Source organism: Argiope bruennichi, chromosome 2, assembly GCF_947563725.1.
Source record: "Argiope bruennichi chromosome 2, qqArgBrue1.1, whole genome shotgun sequence".
NCBI classification, from domain to species: Eukaryota; Metazoa; Arthropoda; class Arachnida; order Araneae; family Araneidae; genus Argiope; species Argiope bruennichi.
In genome coordinates this window covers 59,036,442-59,063,340 of record NC_079152.1, presented here as the reverse complement: position 1 = coordinate 59,063,340, position 26,899 = coordinate 59,036,442, and the positions used below count along the sequence as shown (strand labels likewise).

Sequence of the window (26,899 nt, the reverse complement as noted above, 5' to 3'; positions counted from 1 at the left end):
ATAAATTTGTAACAGCAGTTAAAAGAAGCAAATTCTGGAAAGTATTTTTAAAATTTTGTTAATTGATTGAAATTCATTTTTTGAAAATAAAATAAATGTTATAGGGGATGGAATATTGTGATGATAAAAACTGCATTTCTTCTGGATATGAAGATAAAGCTGAAATTAGACGTAAAACAATTGGCAGTGAGAATCCTTATGAAAAAACTGAAGTGGCATCGGTGGATATGTAAGTAAAATTTATGTTCGTAATTGCAATTGTGCAATTTCAAAAATACAATGTATAAAACTGTCAATCTTCAAATATAGCCACTTTTCTCAAACTTTCTCATAATTTTTTCTATCAAAATAAAAATCAGTTAGGTTTTTGTTGCAGATGAATGTAAAAAAATTGTAATTAGATGAAAATGATATTAAACTTAATTTTTAAATATTTTAAAACGTTTGCAAGCAATAATATTTTATAAATAATGTTTTTATTCTCATAAATAACCTTTCATTTGCATATGAATTTTGATGTAGGTTTAGGCTGGATCTTGTAGAATATTATGATTATCACCATTCTGAAATATTCTGAAATACATTTGTTTTTAACATAATTTTAAGAATCAAAGGTAATTGCATGAATTCAGAAGTTAGGAAACAAGTTAATGAAAAATTTTTGTAAATACACATAAAATATTAATAAAAAATTTTAAAGTGACAATTTGTAACATATGAATTCAAATAATAACTAAAGAAAATATTTATAACACTTCACTGTAATGTATATATTTCACAGATTCATGCCAGAACTCAACAAAGGCTACCAAATGCTTAAAAAGTTAGGTTGGAAAGAAGGTGATTCATTGGGGCTGAAAAACTCTGGAATTTTAGACCCGGTAAGTATTTGAATTATTTAAAAATTTTATATTTTTAATGGAAGAAAATTATATATTTCTGCTTTTTATCTAAGACTAACAATCTCTGATGGCAAACTTATTCACTGCAATTTTAACTGAATTTCATAAGCATAATTTGATATTCATAATTTCCTTAACAATATATTTTTTAAATTAAAATTATGATAGGCATTTAAGTCCTGGTATTTATTGCAGATTTACTCCTCTTCTGTACAGTGTTCTAATTAATATCTCTATTGGAGTCAAATCATCTGATATAATTATCTAAATGGTGGATTTCTAGTGTCGAATATCACATATGACTCCATACAATAAGAAACAAAGAATTTTATTCAACAATTTTTAAAATTTTAAACAACAATTAGAAACAAGAAACTGAAAATTACAACAATATCACAAAGTAAATACAAATAATCTATGATTGTTCTTGCCCTGGTAAATGAGTGAGTCATTGGGTGCCAGCTCCATAATTTTTATACCAGTCGTTTAGCAGTTCTATAGATTAAATAGAGCATATCATCACCACATCTATGTCACCTGATGTCTGATTGTACATTGCCAATAATTTGCTTTCTTATTCCACATACAAAATATGCTATGATTCCATATACCTTTACTACCTCGTATTATATATTCAATAGCATGTTGTTTGAATTAAAATAATAAATCTGAATTTAAAAAAATGAATGGTTTTCTAAAAATTTAGTTATTAAGTATGCTTATGTTAAGTTTGTATTATTATTCACAAAATTATGTAGAAGAAACTTATTACATGCTATTAATATTAAAAATCCTGTTTATTGATTTATTTGGAAGTTTCAACAAACACATTTTTATATGTCTCCTTTTTAATGGGCATTTGTCTGCTAATTTTTGACAAGTCTGTATGATTGAGAGCAATAGCGTTTTTAGGAAGATAAAGTGCTCTTTGGATCAGCTGAAACTTATATCAATTGTCTTACTCCAATTTAATTTTGGAATTGGTTGTACATCTGTAGAAGGAAAAATTTACTAAATGTCTCAATGCAATGTGATTCTGTTAGATTACTTGTATAATTTTGTTTACATTATAATTGTACTTTCAATTCAAGCAAAATCAAAATTAATTAGTAAGTGATCATCTTTTTCATCCTCTGATATGAAATATTGTCTTTTATTATTTAAAACTTAGTTTGGTGACTTGAAAAACTCTGAATTAGATATAATAAACTACACTGATAGTTCCATTTATTTGGTTAGTTTAAAATTAAAATAATAATAAAAAAAAAACAATATGTTTTTAATCCTTTAATTTCTTGATAGCATTTTTTTAACTAATCCTTTACTGATATTTAGTATATTTAATTTTTTTTCTCAATTTCAGATTTATTTTTCTGAGTTTGAAAACTTTTTAAGTTGATAGATATGGAATTCATAACTTTTATTTTAAAAAAAATTATCTATATGGCAACTTCACTTGGTTAATTAATGGTATTCTAATGCATGTTTGCACATTATAACTTGCTATCTCTTTTTTAAATCACCTGAATAAATACTTGACTATGGTTTAAAAGTTTATTGGTTTATGGTAATTAATTTTTCAACACTTAGATAGCATTTTGAAAAATTCATCTTAAACCGGAAAGAAAATGTATTTGTTGAATTGATCAAATGAAGTTTTCTGTTTAAATTGTCAGAATATTTTATAGTTTTGTGCATATCATAAATCATAATCAAAGTAGTCAGCAGTCAAGTATCATAATCAAAGTAGTCAGCAGTCAAGTATCATAATCAAAGTAGTTAATTCATATAAAGCCACATTCACAAGACAAACATTACTGTTTATGCCAAATAATTGCTTATTTTACTTTACTTAACTATATAAAGTCTGTTTTTTGTTTCTGCAAGACTCTTTATGAAATCTAAAATGATATCATTATTTAGCAGTTGAAGTTATCTTATCACATGTTTGTAAATTGTTTGCAATAATTGCTTAATACTTTAATTAAAGAAACGAATCTCATGTATGTGACAATTCTGTGACATACATTAACTACTGTAATTTTTTAAAATTTGTAATATTTAGAACAGAATATTGGGACTAAAATTATGAAATTCAAATTTAAATCATAAATGTGATTTAGAAATGATGTTAATTGTATCTGCTTATGCAGTTCATAGTAATGTTGCCATTTCTTGTATATCAGCAATCAAGTTTGATGCAGTTGTTAAATGCTTAGAATCGCAGAATTTCTACTTTTCAAGTAAATTATTATTATTTCAAAATCGAGTCTTTGCTAAAGTTCGCAAGTTTTCAATTGTTTCAACTTTGAATTTTTAAAATAATTTTTCAAACTTGGTGGTTTGAGTGATAACGCATGATTAAGAATAATGGCACTCTTAAGTAAAAAAATTGCTAATTGCTGTAGATGCTTTAAAACTTTTATGCGTGGTTTCCAACAATTCCAGTTTATTTTTTTAAAGAAATGTGCAGCTTTTTTAAAAAGAAATTTGCATTCTCTATCTTTTTTAACCGACATAAGCAATTATTAAAAAAAATGGATAAATTTTTGCCAATTCTAGCCTATCTCTTCACGCTGATTGAAATATTTTCTCATCCCTATTTTTACTCAGGCAAATTTTATTTGTATCCTTTATTCATAGACTTTTTCAGCTGTAGTAATAGGGTACTTACTAAGGTTTTATATATTTGGAGAGAGACACACTAGCAGCTTTTGGTGATCAGCTTTTTCACACAGATTATTAAATTTTTTTAAGGCTGTTAAGCAATTAATATGGAATGCAACCTTTTAAAATTTCACTTTGTTATTTGATACGACTGAAAGACATGACTTAAATTGAATCATTGTACTATAAACTATTGTGAGTTCTAATTAAAAAGTGTATATGACAGGGAATCAAAGTGAAATGGAAATTCTACTTCACAATTCATGTCCCCCTCCTCAAAAAAAGCAATTTTTTAAATATTAATTTTAACATTTGTAAAAGGGCTTCTATCAAAAGTGTTTTAATGGGGAAATAAAGAAGGAAAAATAATTAAAATAAAGAAAACATTTGCACAGAAACGAAACTAATATCATCAAAGAGATAATTTTTTTGAATTTTAAGGTAAAGCAAAAATAATTTTTGTAAGATAATAGTTATGGAATATTTGAATATGGAATATATATATATATATATTAAAAATATAGAAAAAATATGTAACAGCAATTTTATTATTGAAATAGTTATCTAAAACAAGCATCTAAGCTTGCATCCAGATATGTCATCAAATAAGGGGTGGAGAGAGTATGTAAGTTGGAACACCGGTTTTTCGCATTTAATAGCAATATATTAATATGGAAGAGAAATGTTAAAATAATACTTTTTAGTTATTACAAGGGCACCTATAAAATGAATTGTTAAACATTATAATAGATTAATTGGGTCATGAGTAAACCTTAAAAAATGGCTAATTTAGAATAATATATATTTTTTCCATTTGTACGAAATTTTAATAAGACCTCTAAAATATATGTGATATAGAAAGGAATGTCTAGTAAAAATTTGAATTCAATATCCACATAATTTTTTAAAAGAGTTGATTTTGTAGAAAGAAACAGAGATGTCAAGAATTGCATATTAGTATTTTCCTATCAATCAGAATTCGTGGAACGAAAAGGATTTAAATCTAAAAATGTTACTCTAAAATTTCAAATGGTATCATTATGGTCGATTTTCTGTAGAAAAAAAAAAGAAAAACTCGTAGAAAGCAAATGTGAGGATTTTTTAAAAAACTTTATTTTGTGGTGGCTGATTCTTGAAAAACAATTATTAGTAGTGTTTGCGAGCTCAAAGGTCATTGCAAAATGAATTCAGATTTAATAAAAAAGACAAATTGTTAAGTTCAAATTTAATTTTCACCTCTTTTTTGAGAATTGTTTAAAATGAAACCATTTTAAATCATATAAGAACACTTTTAGAATAGAATATATATTTTTTTCTTCAGTCAATGAAATTTGACTGATATAAAAGTACTTAATGACATTTTCCAAAGACTATTTTTTCCTGCAAAGTTGAAATTTTCGAAAAATAACTCGGAAAAAATCTGAATTATCGATTTGAAATTTTTAGCAGATATTCTCATCTATGTAACATGTATATTGACTTTCCAAAAATTTTACCCAATTTTTCTTGTTTTTTTTAAAACAAGGAAAAATATTTTACCAAATTAGATTTTTAAAAGAAAGTTTACTACTGGCCTAAATAAACTGTTATTTATTACTTGTGACAGCTCATTTTATGGTCATTTTAATATCTACAACTTTTTAATTTAAAACTTAATTCTCAGATTAATAAGTTTTTATTTAATCATGAAAAACTGGTGTTCCGGGGTAAAAATTTTGGCTTTTAAAATTTGTAATGAATTCAAAATCAAGCAGAGCTAAGGTCAACATTAATATCAGCATAGGAAACTTACAAATAAAGCCAATAAAAAAAATTAATATCGAAAATCGGTCGAAAATACAATACTTTCTCCTACAATTCGATTGGATTACGAAAGGCTGTTCGATAGCTGAAATTTTTGAAATTACGATTCCTTTCTATTTGTTGCTAACTAAAATTACTCATTTTCTTAAAATTAATAACAGTGGGTCCTTGCTTTCAGAGTCTGAAATTCAAAAGAAAAACCAGCGGAAGTTCTTTCAAACCAGCGGTCTTTTCAAACTTTTCTCGCCTTTCTCTAATAAAGGCATTGTCCTCCGCCTCGTATAAAAAACTGTGGTCCTTGGTAAAGTCATAGATGCCTGACAGGATATTGGCAAACAATAACTACGAAATTTTGATCATTGTCGTGAATTTAGCAATTTTACTGCATCTATCGTTGTGTCTGTTGGCTTTTTCTCTTTTTTTAGCGATTAATCCGTGACATGCGGTTAATAGTTTCTGAAAATCGAATTTATGTTGTAGACACGTCCCCCCCCCCCCCGCAAAAAAATGATTGAAGCCAAAATTTGACACATGTAGTACAAAAATCACATAAGATGTATCACATGTATATTTAAATCGTTAAATTTACATGTGAATCGGTAAATCACATGTATATTTAAATCGTTAAATATACATGTGAATCGGTAAATCACATGTATATTTAAATCGTTAAATATACATGTGAATCGGTAAATCACATGTATATTTAAATCGTTACACTTTTGAATTATCGCGTTTACATGTGAAAGTATTGACCGACAGATGTTCAATCCTTAGACGGATTTGGTCCACAATTTGATATGAATTTACATTTCAGACCAAATTTTATCCATCTAGTTTTCTTCGTTTTGTCGGTATTCAGTTAATTTATGCGCGGATAGCCAGAGAGACAGATTCTCTCTGAATGGATTTCGCACAAAATTTGATAGAAATCTACAAATTTGGTGTAAAGACCATGCAAAATTTCACCTGTCTAGCTGAAAGCATTTTTGAGTTATCTTTGTCATAGATATGATGCCAAAAATATGTTTTTCGAACTTAGAGATCTAAAACGTGGAGATTCGTCTAATTTTTCGAGTGTGAATTTTTTAAATTTCGAGTTCGCAATTTAAAAACGATGAGAAAGTAAAAACGATCGATTGAGTTCTGTGCATTAAGTAGCAATATGAAGAGTTGTCAAGATGTATGTTTTCAATCAAATTATTTGTTCAAACATTATTTTATGATTTTTTTTTCTCACATTTTATAAAATCAAATTATATCTTTCTGTCTTAAAACTTGTTTGCTTCTCAGTTATAACACCGTCACGCTTCAAGTGTGCAGAAGAGAAGTACGTATATTATCGTTGAGAAATATTTGTGTTGTATGAATTAGTTCATGGATGCGTGCCGTAATAATATTCGAGTACATTACGGTCAAGTAATTGATGATCCGATTCTGCTATAGCCATGATTTTGTGTCTAGACATAATGAAATAACTATGAGGCTTGCAATGAGGTACCTCAAAACACTTAGCAGGAAATTTCGACTTTAATACTCTTTATCACGAATATTGTAAGAGATAAAACAAAAAGTTTAATTATGCTGTTGTGGGATACTTTGAAAGTTGTGTGCATCATGGGAAAGATATACTGTGAACATAGACAATATAAATAGTCTTATATAGCCAAAAGTTCAGAAACTGATATGAGGCGCTTTTCCTTTCCATTCACCGTAGCAAAGTACCATTTCTATTCATTACATGGGATTTAAGCGAAATTAAAATGAAGAAAGAACATCAAAAGCAAATTATAAATATACCATGTTAAAAAAATTATCTTCTAGAATTACTTTAGCAAAATATTAATTCATTTTAAAGTTCTAAAGAACCTGTCACTGCAAAACGCCTCATCTGTGAAATGATCTCTTCTAAATATAATAATGACCAATGGTGCCACATTTTATTTACTTTGACATGAGCTTTTATCGAAATGTATGTGTGAAATTTCAGCAAAAGGTTGGAATTCTGGTTATTTTATTATTTTTTACTGACAAAGAATTTATTTATTTACTAATTTTTTACTATGAAATTGTATTTTTAAAATTCCAGAGTATCCTTGAAAACAGATTGGAAACCAATATTTATTAGGGATTTCCTTGCCTGCTGGTCTAATTTGAATTTGCTAGTTAATGTAATCGGGTTAGAGACGGACTAGGTGAATCACTAATTTTCATTTCAAATCATCTAATAAAAAGAGGACTTTGGTCTCCTGTAATTATACTTAACAAATCAAGTACAAGGAAAAGTCATGTTCAAGAGTATCATTTTTATAGAATTTCTAGCACCGCCCTGTCTAATCATATCTCGTCTTCGCTCCGAAATTCGTGCTCGAAAGAATAAGACTTTTTGTAGGATTCGCTGTCAGACGGAAATGATAAATGAGTTTTAAATAGCTATCATCATGAAAGGGATGAGAGAATAACTCTGATGGGGGGGGGAGGGCGAAACAAACAGTGTATCTGAATGAAGGTGTATATCTATCGGCCTGAGCCCCGCAGAAACCACTCCACCTCACACAATCACTTAGTAATAGCCAGCCTCAATGCGAATTAAGAGCATGGTATAAAGAAGGAAAGAGATGACGAATCCGTTGATGCGTTACAATTTAGCAACTGATAACAATAATAGAATAGGAGGGAGATAAAAGAGGCAGGGGGGAAGGCGAAAAACATACTTTTGTGTTTTAGTTTTAATCGGAAGGAGTTAATCTCTTCTGTTCTACCTTTTTTTAAAGAGGAGGAATATAAAAATGAGTTGATTTTTCTGTCTGGCGACCTCGTTTCAGCGGAAAGATAACAAAGTATGCTGTACAAGAATTTCAAAAGTAAAATTTGAATTTCTATTGTGGTTTTTCTACATAATTAGCTGTCCTTGTACGAGGCTCGCTCTCAATTACACCGTTGTAAAAATGTAAAGTATACCATTCTTTCATGTATGAAATACTTGAAAAAAAATTGTATACAATTTTTTATATGTAGCTTTGTTAGTGACATTTGACTTTTTTTTTATTACAAAAGCACTTCTATTAACCTATTTTTTGCTGTGCGGGACATTAATAACTTTGCATAACGTACATGTATTTTTTCTATGTTTAATGATTTAATTTATTAAACAACAATAATTGTTCAAATTTATTTAATAGCAAATCAGTTAAGGTGGAAAATCTGATTACCAGTACAAAAGTGATTAATTTTAAATAAATTTATTTAAATTATTCCTAATTAAGTTTAAATTATTAAGTCTGTGTAATCTAAAAGAATTTAAATTGGCTCATTCTACTCAAATGGTGGGAAGTTGATATTTTAAAATAATTTAAAGAATGGATTTCAACCCAAGTTCTGCAAACATTTTCGACTGCTTTTTAATCAAAAATTGTGACATCATGCTGTAACGTTCTTATTAGTTGTCCATCTTCATAACTAAAACTATAATGAAATTAGAGAAGCAAATGGCAGAATAAGAATAAAATAAATATTTTATTTTTATTGTATCTCCCTACAAATCGTCTTCCAGTTCATGGCAAAATTATTTTTACTATTTTCTTTACATGTTCGCCATTTTTTTTTAATTATTGGGAAAAAAAATCTTTATATTTAGCCGCGAGAAATTATAATGTATAAAATTTGCAATTGTAAACTATCTTCCCGGCATAGTTTGAAATGTATTTTCATTGATTTTTCAGAATTTGTAGGTGGATATTATATTGACATTAAAAATATAAATTTGAAATGTCTCATTGGATATCTGCAAGCCGTTGGGATTGATAAGCAAAACGAATGAAAGACAGAATCCTCTGTTTTTATAAATAATAATGTACAGCCATAAAAAAAGGGGGAGGGGACCTCTATAATTCTTTTATTGTCGCGTCTTCAAAAATTTGGTGTCGATGAAATGTATTATAGAAACTGGTTTGTTAAGATAGAAAAACTAATTAACGTAATCGATTAATTACTATCTCAAAAATTTTCCTTTATGGAAATCGAGATTTTTTGCTTAATTGATTTGTCGTCATGAAATTAACCTCTGAATAAAATTTTATGGTTGTCTGATGTTAATTTTAGGAGTCATAGGGTTTTGAAAAATGACACTTCCAATGTTAAGTTAATCTTAACTTTTAATGATATTTCGGAAACTACTATATATTTCATAAAAAAAAAATTTCACACCCTTAAGGAAAATTATCATACTTCTTTAAATCACGAAATATTTACATGAATAACTAAATATTTATTATAATAATTATTTTAACTTTACATTTACTTTTAACTCTTATGATAATTAAATAAATAACTGAATATTTTAAAAGAATTTTTAAACCTGAATGTGAAGGAAAAGTGAATTGTATCATAGTAAAATTTTTGCAAGGGAGCAAAGCTGATATGCTAAATTGCTAAAATTCAAAAATACACAATAAAAAATGGCACATACTCCAAATAATTTTTGAAATATTCACGAAAATTATAAAATTCCCACAGTTGCAACACCCACTTTTTTAGGAATCGTATATTAAATTGATTTGTATTTGTAGATCTATCGTTCATGAAGCATGGACTTTAACAGCCACTATAATATAGCAATTAGTTAAATAATAAATTTATTTCCAGATCAGACGATTTCGATTTAACATGAATTTTGCTTTCTTTTAAAAATGTTTTTACTCAGACGATATAAAATTTACCAACTAGGCAGATTAACCGTAGAAATGTTAAATTAGTTTTTACTATTTACTGACAGTTACCGATTGCAAATAAAGGAAATAGATATTCAAGAAAATCCTTACTATTTCTTGCTATAGTAAATTACTTAGCACTAACATAAGGAAATTAATTGACACTTATTATTTATATAACCAGTGACTTAATGTTGAACACTGATTCCTTAATTTTTTTTTTTTAACTAGGTGGAAGATATTTTTAAAATATTCATAAAATCATTCTCTCAGACTTATCTTATTTTATATTTTACAAAGTATGATATAGGATATTCATAAACTATTAACGAGATTCAAAAAAATATTTTAAAAGCATAGCTTTAAACAGTTTATTGAAACTATTTATTTATTAAGAGGTATTTAATTTTGAAAATTTTTTACAATCGTGTATTGCAGCACCGCTTTTGAGGAGGGGGGGGGGCATCATGTAGTGAAAAGGCATTGATGCTATATTGTCCGATTGTCACCTCATATTGTAATCTACCCATCCTTTCCTTTCCCTTTCTCTCTCTCCTTTCTTTTTGGCGGAAAATTACTCTCTCTCTCTCTCTCTTTTCCCCTTCCCTTCTTTTTGCAACACCCTCCTTTTTTTTTTCTGTGGTTAATTTATGAATGCTATAAATTTCAGTTGCAAGTTTTTCCGTAAAAATAAAGTTTCCGTTTTTGCCCTGTACGATAAATAATTCTTGAAAATACAATATCTATCGACATGAATAGTTTAGATAGTAGGAGAGCTAGAGGTAGTTGTAACAAAAGTAAGTGATAAGTAATAGCAGTGAGTAGTTGTTTAAAATTTTTTAACAGAATTTTCACTTAACATGATACTTATTACCTTAGCAGAAGTAATGAACCTTCTAAACTATGTAATGGGAGATTATGAGCACATGTTCTATCTTAGCAAATTAATGGAGGGATATTTTCATCAATGTATTTTTGAGCTTACATAAGTTACATTTTTAAAAAAAAGTTTTTGCTCATTTATCTTTGATTTTTTAATCTTAATTTTAATCCATTTTAATTTTTTTTTTTTTTTTTTTGCTTTGCTTTTCTAATCGTGTATTTTTAATAAGTAAAAAATATTCTACAGAACTGTACGATGAATCTAGTTGTAACATGTTACAACATGCCCCTTATGTCATGATTCGTATATTTACACTTTCTACTTTAAATGTTGAAATGCATCTTGAAAGAAGTTTATAAAACTTCGTTTCGAAAAGAATCTGACTGAAGTTGACGCAAAAGAAAATATGCCATCCTAACTGACACACCTGAAAAAGAAGCGATGGAGGCGTGGGGGGGGATATGACGACATCTTTAATAAGAAGTGAAAAGAAAAGATAAGGGAAAGGAGAAGGTTAAAAAAGAAAAAAGGAAAGGGGAAAATGGCGAAGAAGGTTTTGAACTCAATCACAGAATCTGGAACAGAAGAGCGGTTTTGCTTAGCTCGTAGAGATGCGTGCTGCAATTCTGATGAAGAAGAATGGATGCTGCGCTTAATTTGCAAAATGTAGGCACGCGCAAAATGTATGAGAGGAAACAATCTATGAGTTACTTGCGTCGGCTTGATGAAGATTGACTTTTATGTTGATTAGGTAAATAATTTTATCTTCATTTTACTTTAAACCACTTGACATCATACATTATCTTATACCATAATAATTAAGAAATGCATTTTGTACTTTAATTAATAAAAGAATAATAACGAAAAATTATTTTTAAATATTGTCATTTTAAATGTCACTATTCATCCCACATCTATTACAGCTTGACCCATGTCTGGGACATACTGAAACAGCCGATTAGTTTTGAAAAGATATCAGATAAAATCTATATTAAAGTCAGCAAAATTATTGAATGACTTTTTTTATTTATTCATACGAGAAATAGTTATGTTGTAAAAAATATATCAGTTACTTTATAATGAAGAAAACGTAAATACATTTAAAAATTTGAACATATTTTCCAAAAAGATTTTACATGTACCTCCAATTTCTTGCTATATTTTAATAATATTTCTCTAATCCAGTTAATAATTTATAGACATGCTATACACAGTAAAATCTAACGTAATAGGCACTCATTTAATCAACGATGTCAAATCAGACATTTAGGCTTTTGAGATTAAAAAACATATATATAATGATTTAAGTGAAGAAGATAGGCTTTGGTAGCTGTAAATCATTTTGTTCCGGACATTCATTTTCTTAATGTTGACGAAATGACAGAAGGAACACGAGAGCGAATAGAAACGAACGAATGAAGATGAAACGGTGACCAAGAAATTTATGTGGGAGGAAGCAGGCGAAAGATTTCAATTTTTCATAAAATTTGCCAAGTAGTGTTCATTTATCAGCACATAATGTTATAAATCTTCGTTGTTTATGTATGTTACGATTAATCAGATGAATCTGTACTTATTAATAACAACTAATTAATCACACTGCCCGTAACATGTATACAGAGACTTTTAAAAACTCTGGCTGCAATATTGTATGTAGACAATCGAAGTTATGTATTATATTTAAAAAATATGTTACTTTCAAGTGATAATATATATAATAAGTAAAAATATTTTCTGATTTTGCTTTTTTGAAATATAAAATTGTAGGTATGTGTTTCAATTTAAAATTGTCTGTGATTTGAGAACATTATTTATTTTACTGTGGCAAAAACATAACCAATTGCTTCTGTTGCAGTTTCTACAAATGGGATCACAAATAAAAAAAAAAGTATTTAAAATAGGATGAGTGATCATTCCAAAACTTTCTCGCTACTTTTTCTTTAAAAAAAAGTGTTACCTTCCTCCTCCAGTTAAAATTGTAAACTTTTTGGTAATGCCGCGAATACCTTACATGGCATTGGCGAACAATAGTTAATAAATATAGACCTTTTGAATGAATTTATCGTGTGATCTTTGCGATTAATCTGTAACATTTAGCAGTAGATAAAGGAAAATTGAAATTATGCTTTAGATGCGTTGTTTCCAGGCGAATGAATTGAAAATTTGACATAGAACTGCACAAAATCACTTACCAAATTTCATATATTTAATTCACTGCATTTTTGAGTTATTGTGTTTATATGATTGTGACAGCCAACATCTTGACAGCTTTCTTTCCAAATTTGATAGGAATCTACACTTCATATGTTAAATCTCCGTAACCATCCAACTCTCTTCATTTTATGGGCCGCGATGACCTCGTGGTAAGGTCTAGGCTTCGGAACCGGAGGGCTTCAGGTTCGAGACCCGATTCCACTGAAGAACCGTCATGTAAGCGGGTTTGGTGCCCGTTAAACGCCCTGGCCAAACGTCCTCCCGCTGGTGTGGCGTGGTGTGGAGAGGGGGGGGGGGGAGGGTGCCTTGTCATCCTTGTCATCTGACCGCGGTTCAAATTTACGAGGTCCGTCCCAAAATAGCCAGTGTTGCTTTAAACGGGACGTTAATATAACTAAACTAAACTAAAACTCTTCATTTTATAGTTATCATGTTAACTTACAATCAAGCAAGCAGATTTTCTTTGAATAGATTTCGCCCACAGTTTGCTAAAAATAATAAATTTAATATAAAGATTATGTGCCAAATTTCATCCTTATAGCTCAAAGCGTTTTTTTTTTAAGATATCCTATTCTCAAAAAGATAGACATAATGCCAAAAATCTATTTTTCAAATTCAGAGAAGTCTGCAGATTCCTCTAATTCTCGATTTTAATACTTTCTTTATACCTCGTATACTATAAAGTATACGAATTTCATCCGTATAGCTCAAAACGTTTTTAAGATATCCTATTCGCAAAAAGATAGACACAATGTGAAAAATCTATTTTTCAAACTCGGGGAAGTCAGCAGATTCCTCTAATTCTCGATTTTAATACTTTCTTTATACCTCGTATACTATAAAGTCAAATCGTGTTTTCAGTTTTCGGCAAATGTCTCTTTTCCAACGCTCGACCGGTTGCTAGTTAAAAGACCTGTTACCGTAACAAAATTTTAAAAATTGTTCAACTTTACTTATACATAATTAGTACAATAAAAAATAAAAACCAGTTAATTTTAATATTTTTAATTTATTGACTTGCCTTTAACCTGAAATTCTATTAATTTGAAACAACATGAATGATAATAACAGATTTTTACTATTTTTTTTAAAGCTTTAGCTTCATCCCCCTCCTCTTTATTCTAAAAAAGTTGATTAAATTCCTTGCTTTATCTTTAATCTCATTCTGGAGGTTATCTTTGAGCATACTTAGTGCTGTTTTTATTCTATGAATTTATTTATAGAACAAATACTGTCTGAACCTTGTTATCCAAATCCGGGATGAATAATGTATGAGGTTGGAAATTTATCCTTCAGTGTTGTCTTTTTGTCATTATTTTCTCCTTTCGAATATGCTAAATTTCAGTTTGATATTTTTAATTCTAATTTTTGAAACAGCCTGAGTAATGGAACTTACTTTGTTCAGAGCAGACTAAACATAATTTCAAAGATAAAAGAGGATTATTATTTTTTAATGTCTTTGAATTATAAATCGTTGAACATAGCACATAGAAACAGTTTATATTGATGCTTCAATAAAATTACTTTATATTGAGACTTATAAACTTTTTGGAAATCTTAACCGAATTGAGTAGTGAAAAAATAATTATTAGATCACAGAATTCTCTAATATTTTTATCATTCATTTCTTTTCTCGTATTTTTTAACTATTCGCCTTTGGCGTCCAGTTGGCCATGGCGGCCTGGTGGTAAAGTCTCTGCTTTGGAACCGGAAGGTTTCAGGTTCGAGGCCCGATTCCACCGAAGAACCGTCGTGTAAATGGGTCTGGTGCACGTTAAATCCATCGGGGCCAAACGTCCTCCCGCTGGTGTGGTGTAGAAGTTTAAAGGGAGGGTTCAGCTCAGGTGTCGTCCTCGTCATGTGACCGTGGTTCAAAAGTACGAGATCCGTCCTAAAATAACCCTATTGTTGCTTTAAAACAACACGTTAATATAACTAAACTAATCTTAATTAAATTGGCGTCCAGCTAATTTGCGGGTGATGTTGGTTATAATCAATATTATTTAAATCATTAATATATATGTCCATGATTTTACAAAACTGTCAGATGTTAAAGCCGTATTATTTTAAATGTCTTACTTTTCTATTTATTTATGATTCTTTCTTTTGGAGACCCATAATATTATAGTGCTATTAAAAATGTAGGTATTCGGCTCATCTATCATCTGAATTTAGCCATATTATTATTTCAATTTTAATATGCATGTAATTTACGAGACGTATAAACAAATCCTTCTTCTTTAGCTTTCAACAATGGAAGGAAATCACGCAATTAAATGCTTTATGAAACAATGAAAACGGCTTGAATTGCAGGATAACAATGTAATCAATCTATTGTTGGAAATTGGGCGAAAAAATTCTCACGATCATTAAACTGGTATCATTTAAAAGACAATTTTTTAAATTTTTGGGTGGTATAAAATTTATTTTTATACAATAATATTATCAGAATTTATCGCACAAAAACAATAAAACTCAGCTTAATTTTAATTCATACAAATTCTAATTAAAATTTTTAAAGAATCACCCCGAGGTGTACATTCCCGCTATTCAAAGTGTATAGGTGCCAAATTTGATAGATGTAGGCCAAGCGATCTGGTTTGTGGAGTGTCAATATACAGACACACATTCATCTATTATATTATTAGACGAAATATTCATAGGAGACAGGAAGAAAAAACTTCCACTTACATTTATTTTAAATCGAAATTTACCAAATAACTGTGGAATTAAATTTTTTAAGACTCAAATTTCTTATTATTTATTTACTTTTACAATTTTATTTGGCACTAAGGAGGGGGGGGTGATCAAGCAATAAAAGAATCGTAAGAAAAAAAAAAATATACTGAATATAGTCCGGTATTATAACATAAAAACTCTATATTATGTTAAACCTTAAAATTATTGTGGGTAAAAAAATAGCTAATGTAAATTGTTTTTCTAATATTATTAAAAGAACGAATGACCGATAATATTAATTTTTCCTGTAATCATTTTTGGCGTCAGTAGAAATTCTGTTACAAAAAAAGAAAAAAAAAAAAAAAGTTAATTTTTGTTATTCGTTAGCTGTACAACAACAACAAAAAATTATCTGGGATGATATTTCACCAGTATACTGAGAAGTGAATTTGCGTGTAAGTTACTTAAAATGATTTCGTCAGATTTAATTTGCTGTTAAGTACCGTTGTTATAATTTTTATTTCTAGTAAAACAATTATAAGCTGTGAAGTAAGAAAATAATTATTTTAGAAGTGTTTTTATTAATTGGATTGTATTTATTTTGTTGTCATGAAGATAATTTTATAATAATGCAATCCGAAAAGAAATGGAAAAAAATTACGTTAGAAATGAATGTTGTTAGCAACTATGAATCTATACTTCTATTATAAATGTGAAAGTTTGGATGGATGTTTGTTAGTCAATCACGTCAGAACGGCTGAACGGAATTAGATGAAATTTAGCACAGAGGTAGATTATAGTCTGGAATAGGACATAGGCTACTATTTATTCCAGTTAATTTTTTATTAGTAAAAAACTAACTTTCTCGCCAAAAATCTGAGGCCAAATCCCGCCAAGAATGAATAAGGCTCCAGTTTTTTTCCCCACGCTAATCAGGTTAGGCTTAATGTGTTTTCGATCGAATATTTCAAACGATTCTATTTATTTTCTTAGTGTTTGGTGCATTTAAAACTAAACATTGTTAATTAATCGATCTTTCGGATTTATTCTGAAGTACTTATGAATTAAAATAAAACAGAATAAAGGAAATTAAAAATTTATAATCTATATTGCTTTACCCCGAATGGCGTAGAAAATTCATATATTTGTGTTGCCCCAATTGGTGTTGAAAATTCATGCATGCGCAGGAATAACAAAAGATAAAGCCATTGATGCTATAAATTCCAATATATTTCCATGCGTACGAAGTCGCGGGTAAAAGCTAGTATAAAATAAATGATAATGTGGAAGATAATACAAAAGACGATAATGAGAAAAATGATTGTGTAACTTGGTTGATAATGAAATGGGGGAAACTGCTGAAATTTTTAGTGAAGAAATGCCTATTGAAATGATTATTGAACGAAGTGGATATAACCTCGAACGTCATTCTTGTCTTTTGTAATGCTGCAAGTATTATCGAAATCATTACCAGGCATTCTTACCTATTAGAATTGGGTTTTTCTCTCATTCAGCCGTTTCTTAAAGAACGATTAGAGATATCGAATTATCCACAAAATTTGTGAAAAATAATATTTGAAATACTTGACGAAACATGGAGGAAACAACTCCAACACCACTATCTAGATCTAAGCAAAGAATTTGTGTGCATACAAGGAAAGAAGATAGAAAATGTAATGAGAAGTACAATATAGTCGAATTTCAATTGTAAAAGCCAACGAAATATTATTTGCAATAACTGCAAAAAAAGAATTTCTTTAATTTTCATGAAATAATGTCTTTGTTAAATCTATATAATAAAATTTAGTTTCAATAATTTCATTTGGAACCAACTCTGTTAAATTATATCTTTTTATCTGACGTTAAATAATGCCCCATTTGTCGATGTAATTTTATTATTTATCTGTACTTTTCTGATAGCGAATTAAATCTAAAGTGTTCGATTCATCTTACTACCAAACGACCACACTCAACCACTGTAAAAATAGATTTAGGGTTAAGAAATTTTGTATTTATATATTCACGCAAGTGTGTGCACACACATTTTTGTCGCCTTCATTTTATTATCTGTTTTGACCTCGACCTACACCAGCTCGGATAATCGAGACTCCATTTTATGCAGAATGGTCGGAAACAAATAACAAAGAGGTAATATTTTTTGTGCTAAATACCTTGAACAGAAGTTTAACCTTCTTACATCCACGGCACCCCGTCGAGTCTGTGAGAATGTGAACCCTATTAACATTCTAGGACTTAAGTTTTCATGTACAACTTGCAAAAGAAAACAAAAATCACTCCAGTGCAGTTCGTAAAAGAGTATTTACTTCAGCAATTCGACTGCGAATCTGAAAATTGCTAAACATGTTTATTAATGTTCGCATTTTCTTTATTATAATCCCAAAACAGGAATTCAGATTTTTGTCGTGTCAATATATCATGCAGTGTTTATTGGAAACGCATTTTTATTTAAATTAGTTGAGGAAAATTAAAGCAAGACTTTGGGTTTCAACTCTTTTTTTATATTTCATATTTCCAAGTGATAGTTACATGTTTGGAATAAATTAAATGACTGCGTTTTCTATTCATAAGTGTAAACATTATGATTTAAAATATGACCTTGCATTTGAGAATTTTGCTTCAGGATACATTTTTGAAGTATGCTGTCCATGAACATATAGAGTGACCATTCTAATCGTAACTCAATAGTTCATATCTAAATAATTAAGAGCTCAGCATATATTTCGAATTGGCAAAAATATTGTAAATTTTTATATTTTATGTTGAGTCAATGAATGTTCTGCTGAGAAAATTGCGAAATCGAAATTTTTTTACAGCTCTCTGTTCCTTTGCCCATTCTGTGACTAAAAGGGCCCAGGCACGAAACTTTTAATATATCTGCTTTATTCCATTGAACATAATTTCAATAACCTCTTCGAGGAAGATCAGCCAATCAACGAAAGCATCGAGCTGTAGATTGACTTAAAATAAAGAAATTCAGAGTTTCACAACTTAATCAGTTTTAGTCACAGAAGCATATATTTTCTTTTTTTAATGTTATTAAGTCAACGATATTACGAATAATAGAGCCAATAGATCTTATAGACGCTTTTAATTTTTTAATAGCACATTTATTGATTCAAACAACAGAAAATAAAAATCATTCACAACATTGTTTTAGTTGAAAATGTGTATGCCTATCTCTTAAGGTTAAGAAATCGGCTATTGAACCACGATTAGAGTTGAGTATAATACATAAAAAGGCCGGGATAGCCTGGTTGGTTGAGCGTTGGATTCGAGTCCCTCAGGTTGCGAGTTCGAACCCCGCCGGCCGAAGATTCCCAGCGTGCTTGGTGGCTGACTCGCGTAAAATCTGTCGTGGTCACTAAGTCTTTCGAGTAAGTCGAGAGTAATACCACTGGGGGTACTGGATCAGGGGTGAACGTTCTCTGATTCAGGTCTAAATTACCACTGGGGGTACTGGATCAGTAATATCACTGGAGGTACTGGATCAGGGTTGATTGTTCTCTGATTCAGGTCTAAATTACGATCTGTGAATGAAATGCGGGAATGAAGTCCGCCCCGTAAAAAGGGTTGTGACGAGTGTGTACTAAGTCGTACTCTTGGCCCTAGTTGGCTCTACGATAAAAACAAGAGGCGCTCCCTCTTAGGCTTAAATCGGCTGTCTTCGAACAGCGGGCTTGTCCGTGGCAAGTGCCATAAGTAACAACAACAATAATACATAAAACTGGCTTTTGTAGTCTTTTAAATTATTTTGTAATCATTGGAAACTTGAGAACGAGAATTTGAAATATTATATCGATATCTTATCAAATTTTTTAATATCCGAATTTGAATTTTCTTCGTTTATTTGCAGTGTATATTGTAACCTTTTCAATTAACATTAAAACTGACTCACATCAATTTTAGAGAGGGTATATGCTTTCAGAAATGATAGTAAATTAGACTTGTCCTTAATGAATATCAACTTCAAGAAAATGTGGGTTAATTTATAATTCTAAAAAAAAAAAAAAAAGTGCGTAACTTTATAGTTTAAAATTTTTTAAAAAATCTTATTATTAAATAGTATTAGGAAACTTTTTATGAAATTTTTAAAATATATTTTGTTTAAAAAATATATGTATTTTTAGATTGCAATTCTATATTTTTTTTATATGCGGTATACTGAAATCAGCTTTTTAGAAAGTCATCTGAAATTAAACGTTTTGCTATTTCAGATTCTTAAATTTTGCTACTAAAAACTACTTATAAGGTTGAATCAAAATGTTTAGTTTTGGAAAATTTGGAAAAAGGACCTAAAGATTCCTAGAAGGTTTATTACGATCTTCCTGCAGCTGCTATTAAGTCTAAACTGAATTATATTTTCTTTAACATGCATTTTATAATTAGATTTTACCGATAGAGTAATTGCTTTATCGGTAGTGTGTTTGTTGAATATTACAACCATAAAATCGAGTCACTCAATAATGTATGGATAATTTTTAATACTGAAGAGGTCTACAAGCTAAAACAAAGATTGGAATGAAATTTTAAACTGCCGTTTGCTGTAGTTGGAAAACCAAATAAATATGCTTTTTTAATCCATTGACAATATGAAAATTTTCTTAAAAATGCAGAATTGCCATTAAAATTCTCAATAAATTGGGACCAAAATATGGTAATTAATTGATCCCATACCATTTAGTATGACAACCGTTTGGAAGTGCCCGCTTTCTAACTTGCATAGTTTCGATTCCAGTAAGCCGGTTGGGGGAATGCTTTTTCCTTCTCTCTAGTTGCATGATTAATATGTTTAAGAATCTTTTTTAAAAATGACACCTGTAAAATTATAAATCTTATACGACTTTGCTCTTTTGGTTTTCAAATTTTCTGGCGTATTTAGTTTAATTAAAATTCCATTTTAAAGCAACACTAGGGCTATTTTTTGATTTTAAACCGCAGTCAGATGACAAGGACGGCACCTGAGCTGGTGTCCCACTCTCCGAAATTCTACACCATGCCAGCTTGAGGATGTTTGGCCCTGACGGATTTAATGCGCACCAGACCCATTTATCCGACGGTCCTTCGGGGAAATCGGGTCTCGAACTTGAATTCTCCGTTTCCGAAGCCGAGACTTTACCACCAAGCTGCCGCTGCCTCGGCATGTTTAAAATAAATTTATTCTGAATTCCTATCTCATCACTAATATTTACGTGTATTCTAAATTTAAAAATCTCTAAATGTTTACTTCGGGATCTTTGTAGTGACTTCTATGGGGAAAAATTAAATTAAATAGAATGTATAATATCTTTTAAATAAGTTTTTACCCCTAATATCTGCAGATATACATTTCCTAAATAAACCTTTTCCTCATACTACAGTTTTTTTTTTAACGAAGGATTAAAAACAAACAAATAATTTGAGAAACAATAGAAACGTTTGGAATCTAAAATCAAGAAAAAAAAATATTGCGGATAATTATTTTTAAAAAAATTGCTGATAATAATTTTTTTTAATTATTAAAATTAAGAGAAACGATTCGCGAAGCTTCATTATATAACGCTCACCCACAGGAACTGTACTTGTTGTGATTAATCGTATTTGATCTAATGTAAATAACCAAGTCTAAGAGTCAAGGTCTTCAAAAGTATATCAGCGAGCAGTGTTCCCAGGCGATTGCCTCCCTAAGTTGTAACTCCCCCCCCCCCCCCAATCTTCTTAAATTAGGTGATTGGTGGAGAAATTTAGTTTTGGTCGTAGATGCTGTGTCTGCAAATAATGTTATTTATTCTAAGTAAATGAATCTTTGTTAAATAATTGCAACACTTTTATTTCAATAATTTTGAATTTAGCATAGTTTGTGAATAAATTTAAATTTAATATGGTTTTCTAAATAATTCAATCCTAATTTTTTAATTTGAAAAATCAAGATTAATTTTAAGCTGAGAACAGTTAACAAATTCTTTTCAGGTCTTTGAAACTTAATGCTTATTGCATGCGATGTATACAAAAACTCATTTATCATACATCGTAAGAAAAATTATAAATATTTAGAAATAAATATTTAAGACAAATATCTAACAATTTTTTTCCAGATTTTTTCCCCTTAAAGCGTATTGAATGATTTTAGATTCTATTTATAATGATTTAGATTCTATGATTATAGATTCTACTCTGTACTAGCCACCTTTGCCGACCAGCTCCTTCAGCAGGATTAATGCGTTATAAAATTGTCAATTAAATATTTATGCATTTCTTAATACTTTCTTCTGCAAAATATTTTTAATCTTCAAATTTCAATAGTCACATAACTCATATTATTATAGAAGCCTTACGATGTTTTTTTCATTGTACTATATAGATTTCCCTTATTTGTTGCCATATGATTTAAAATTAAATTTGAAATGTTAGAGATAAAATTTCAATAAATACGATTTTTTTTCTTCTTGAAACCAAACATATCTTTTAAAAATATGAATATAGAAAATCGAAACCTTTAGCATTGTTATGTTATGTGTATCACAGAATATCTTTTTATATATAAATTATACAATATTTCAAAGAATTATTCAACAAAAATTTCTCTGATTCATTATAAAATTCAGTTTTGTTTTCAAAAAGATTTAAATGCGGAAAATAATATTTTATTTCAATTAATAAATGCACTTCTAAAAACAATTATTAAGTCTAAATTATTTACTGTCCTTCGATCTTCAAAATTATATTAAGTAAAATTATCTTGCCAACCTAAAGTTTCAATTTTTTGCGATCAAGCCTGGCCGAGATAAAAAAAATTTAATAATATGCAAAATCGTTCTGTTGTCAACAATTTTATTTTTAATTAAATTTAGAATAAATGTTGCGCCTAATAGTTTTAATATTTCATAGTTCTCGAAAATTTACAGACTATCTCAAACGATTTTAAAAGCCACAGAAAGAAAATTTCTTTTCATTAGATAAAAAGTTTTAAAGAATGATACAAATAATGTGAGTGGCAACTTAAATAGATGTTTGGAATATGGAATATTAAGACAGTCATTTTAAATTCTGAATTTTAATCTCCATCGACCGTTAAAAGCAAATAATCACGCTTGGGTTCAGATTTTATATAACAGGTAAATTCTAATGAATTTTCAAGCTAAAGAGACATTTTTCAGTATGAATAAGGTAAAATAAATTCTTTTTAAATATATCTTCAATGTTTTGGCTAGTTCCAATTTCACGAAATATTTATTTATAGTAAATGGAATGTAAAAATTCTTAAGATACTGATGTATATTAGCATTCAAAATATATATATTAATCAGTATGTTATTATATATATTTCAATAAAGTCAATCAGTATATAGTCAAAATTCAGTTTACTTTAAAACTTGCTTAAAATTTTAATTAAAAAATTAACAAAAATTTATTAATGGCCTACAATTTTATTTGCTTGAATTTTTAATTAAAATTTTAAGACATCAGGAAAGTGCAATTCCAGGTTTCTTTTTTTCCCCTCCTTTTTTTTTTATTATAAGTTTAGCTTTTATAAATCAGTACCTCAATCTCACTCCAGCTAACTCGGGTGAAACGCAACCTCATCCCAAACATGCCTTTCCAAATAACCAGATCACATTTCCCTCTGAGAGTTGTTTTTGTAATGACTACCATTGTCAAAATCGCAGAGCTCAAAGAATCGAGTCATACTTGCATTCTGATATCAAATACTGTTAATACGTCCTAATTGATAATTTTTTTCCTATACATTTCGCTGAATATTTGATCTCAGTAACTTAAAAATATAATAAATTCTTTTAAAGGTAACGAAAAGGGAGGGTTGAATATTTTGCACGAATTTATTGATTATAGATTAATTTTATTATACAAATCAGAATCTTTATCGAAAGAAAATCACAATGGATGTTATTTTTTTAAAATTAACAAGACTGAAAAAAACTCTCCCTTAATTTACATAAATATTTTAAAAATAAGCAAAATTTTATTTATGTCAAGATAGTACACCTTATTTAATTCTGAAAATAAATGTTTGCAGATTTAACAGTGGGTGAGAAATTAAAATGGGAACTCACTTTGATACGAGGCTGTTACTCGAGAAATTTCGTTAAAGTAAATAATGTCATTTTGTTTTTGTCAGAACTCGACTAATTGCGACGACTTTTACGAGCAGGTGATTTACTTTTCCTGAACTCATGCCAGTTTTACCGTGAATGTTTCATGTTGACAAAGTGAATGATCCCAAAATAAAAATCGCCGGGGGAAACGAAAAAATAAACCGTAAAACTTAGAACAAATTCTTTTTTTTTTCTTCCATTCTTCATTAAAAATTGCACTCTCCAAGAATTTGCAGAGGGTTGTTTATTGTTTCTGTAGTAGCAGTCTTCTTCTCCCACTCACTTCGTGTAATTAGAGGAATTGTCTTGTTTAAAATGAGAAATTTCTTCTGCTGCTGTCAAATGAGCGTGCAAACACGATGTATATATAAAAATAAATTTCTTTGTCAAGGGACTATCAACACCACATGCTATTCAATTGATCATTCTTTCAGCTCTTAAAAGAGCGTTACATTTAAATGTTCTTGCTGAAGATAATTTTTCTATATCCATTATGAATTCATATATGTATGCAGAGCCGAATTATTCACTTCGGTTTGAATTTTGAAATAAAAATCCTAGAATTTTTTTTTTCTGTACGATACAAATTTGATTTTTATGAAGATTATTAACGATATAATTTCACTGATTTTTCTATGCATTAAGCTTGTTATAAAAATTATATAAAATTTATATATGTGATATTTTCTGAGAATAACATCTTTGCATCTGATATTTGCATTGAAAATGAGAGTCAAAAGAGGGAATTTAAAAAGAATAATTAAAACGTAATGTTAACAGACAGATGATAAACTAATGTCTCATTTTATTTCTTTGCGTTTGTTTGGACTTTTTTGCAAGTAGTATTAAAAATAATAGGGATTAATCAATTCAATAATATTTCATTTTATCTTGTCCTATCGATATGCTTTCGATCATAGTGTTTTTTTAAACATTATTATGAACACTTTTTAAATAGTTTTATGACTACTGAGTATTTTAATATCGTCAAATTATTTTTTTTTTAATCATGTACTGGCTTTATAAATAATTACTACCGCATTTGTCAAACGGCTGATCTCTGAAATCAATGGTTGTTAAAAAATGATGCTATTAAATTTTGTATAAATGTCTTAATGACTTTCTCCATAAAATATTCTTAAACTTCAAATTTTTATAGACATATAACTCTCTAATAGAAATCTTACACCATTCTGTTTACTGTATTGTAAATTTCACTAATTTATTGTATACTATACCACTATTTTCACTAATTAAGTATTTCACTACATAATTGTATTTTAAATTTCAGTAATTTATTGAGATATTTTTTTCTTCTATTTTATGATTTTTTTTTTTTTTCTATTTTATACACCCAATGATGTCACAAAAAAGGCAGAACTGTTTAAAAATGCAGCATTTAAAAAATTTGCATCATTACTTGATTCTGGAAACAAATTTTAAGTACAATAAAATTTCAAAAATTTTATTAAAAGTATACGTTAAACAGAAATTTATTTATGGTAAAATGAACCGAAACTTGTTCGACAACAATGGAAAAAAAATATAAGATAAAATATTAGTAGCAACAGAGGAAACAATTTGAATTTCACTTCAACAAAAAAATATATTATTGTAAAAAACATTAGAAATATTTTTTAATTGATTTAAAATATTAAAAAAGTATGCTGCAAAAGATTGATATCATTACAAAGATTTTTTTTTTCTGAAAGTTATGAAGAAAAATGTCAAGTTTTCGTGCAGTTTTTAATTAGTTGCAATTAAAATTTAAAAATCGTTCCTTAGTACTACACATTCTAATTCTCTAAAGTATATAATGCCAAATTCAGTAGTTCTTGATGTTCATCGTCAACACATATAACGATCAGATGATCCAAACTGGAATTTCTTGGTCATTGGTACTCACTAAGAATTTTTTTTCAAAATTTTGATTATTTTTAATTTTTTAAAAGTTAATCGAAATTCTAGCTTTTTTTTTCTATAGTTGAGAGACATATTATTGCTGAAAAACGTTTTTTACCCTGCTTTGAAATAATAATAATAATAATAATAAATCAGCCTTTGATTATGCTAATTTTATTCCCTTAAATTTTTGTTTTATATATTTAATAAATTTTAAGAAAAATAAGTACATTTTACTACAATGTTTTTTATTTATTTTAGTTCCTGCGTTTATATACTCGCAGGTTGCAGTTTTTATGATATTTTTATGATAAGTTTTTATGAAAAAAAGACGAATTGTTCCAAATACAAGTCTCACGATTGAGGAAAAGTTTTAAAAAAAGAAACGAAAGAGATTATAAATAATAAATAAATAATTAAAATTAACGTATCAGTGCCATTGCTTTTAGTAGTGGCATTATATTGAAATAAGCAGAAATTAAATAAATAGTGATAATAAAATAATCATAATATGTATATATATGAATTCTTTTAGAAAAAAAAAAAAAAAAAGATTCATCTCTCGGAAAATGCGAAGAAAGAAGGAAAAAAGCGATTTAAATGGGGGGGGGGGGATGTAAATTTTTTCTTCTTCTTCTTTTTGTTGTTGTTTTTTAAATCATTAAGCAAGTATTTACATTATTTCCAACATTGTATGACACTAGGTTGCATGCGACAGAATGAATGACAATTTAAATTTTCGTAAAAACTGATATAACATCGATAGAACGATGTGAATGAGATTTTCTTCTTTTTTATTCATTCTGAATTCTTTTCTAAAGTGAACTTTAAGAATTAGCTAATTTCTTCACTTACATGTTATTGTAATGCTTCAAATGAGCAACCGATGAGCAAATATTTCAGCCATTTAATCTCTCGGTCTCATTGTTTTCTCCTTACTAGTTTTATCAATGACAATCTGTCTGCGAATTAGAACAGACATCTTCATTCTGTCGGTGAAAGCCAGCTTCAAAGCAAAAAAGAATTATT

General features: G+C 28.7%; 1 protein-coding gene across 1 annotated transcript in view; it reads left to right on the top strand.

Moving 5' to 3' along the window:
* Positions 1 to 26,899, top strand: part of LOC129961944 (angiogenic factor with G patch and FHA domains 1-like) — a 95,494-nt gene that overhangs the window by 33,833 nt on the left and 34,762 nt on the right. Inside the window, exons 14-15 of the mRNA XM_056075589.1 lie at positions 105 to 229; positions 782 to 881. Of these exons, the coding sequence (XP_055931564.1) occupies positions 105 to 229; positions 782 to 881 (225 nt within the window). The remainder of the gene's footprint in view (positions 1 to 104; positions 230 to 781; positions 882 to 26,899) is intronic.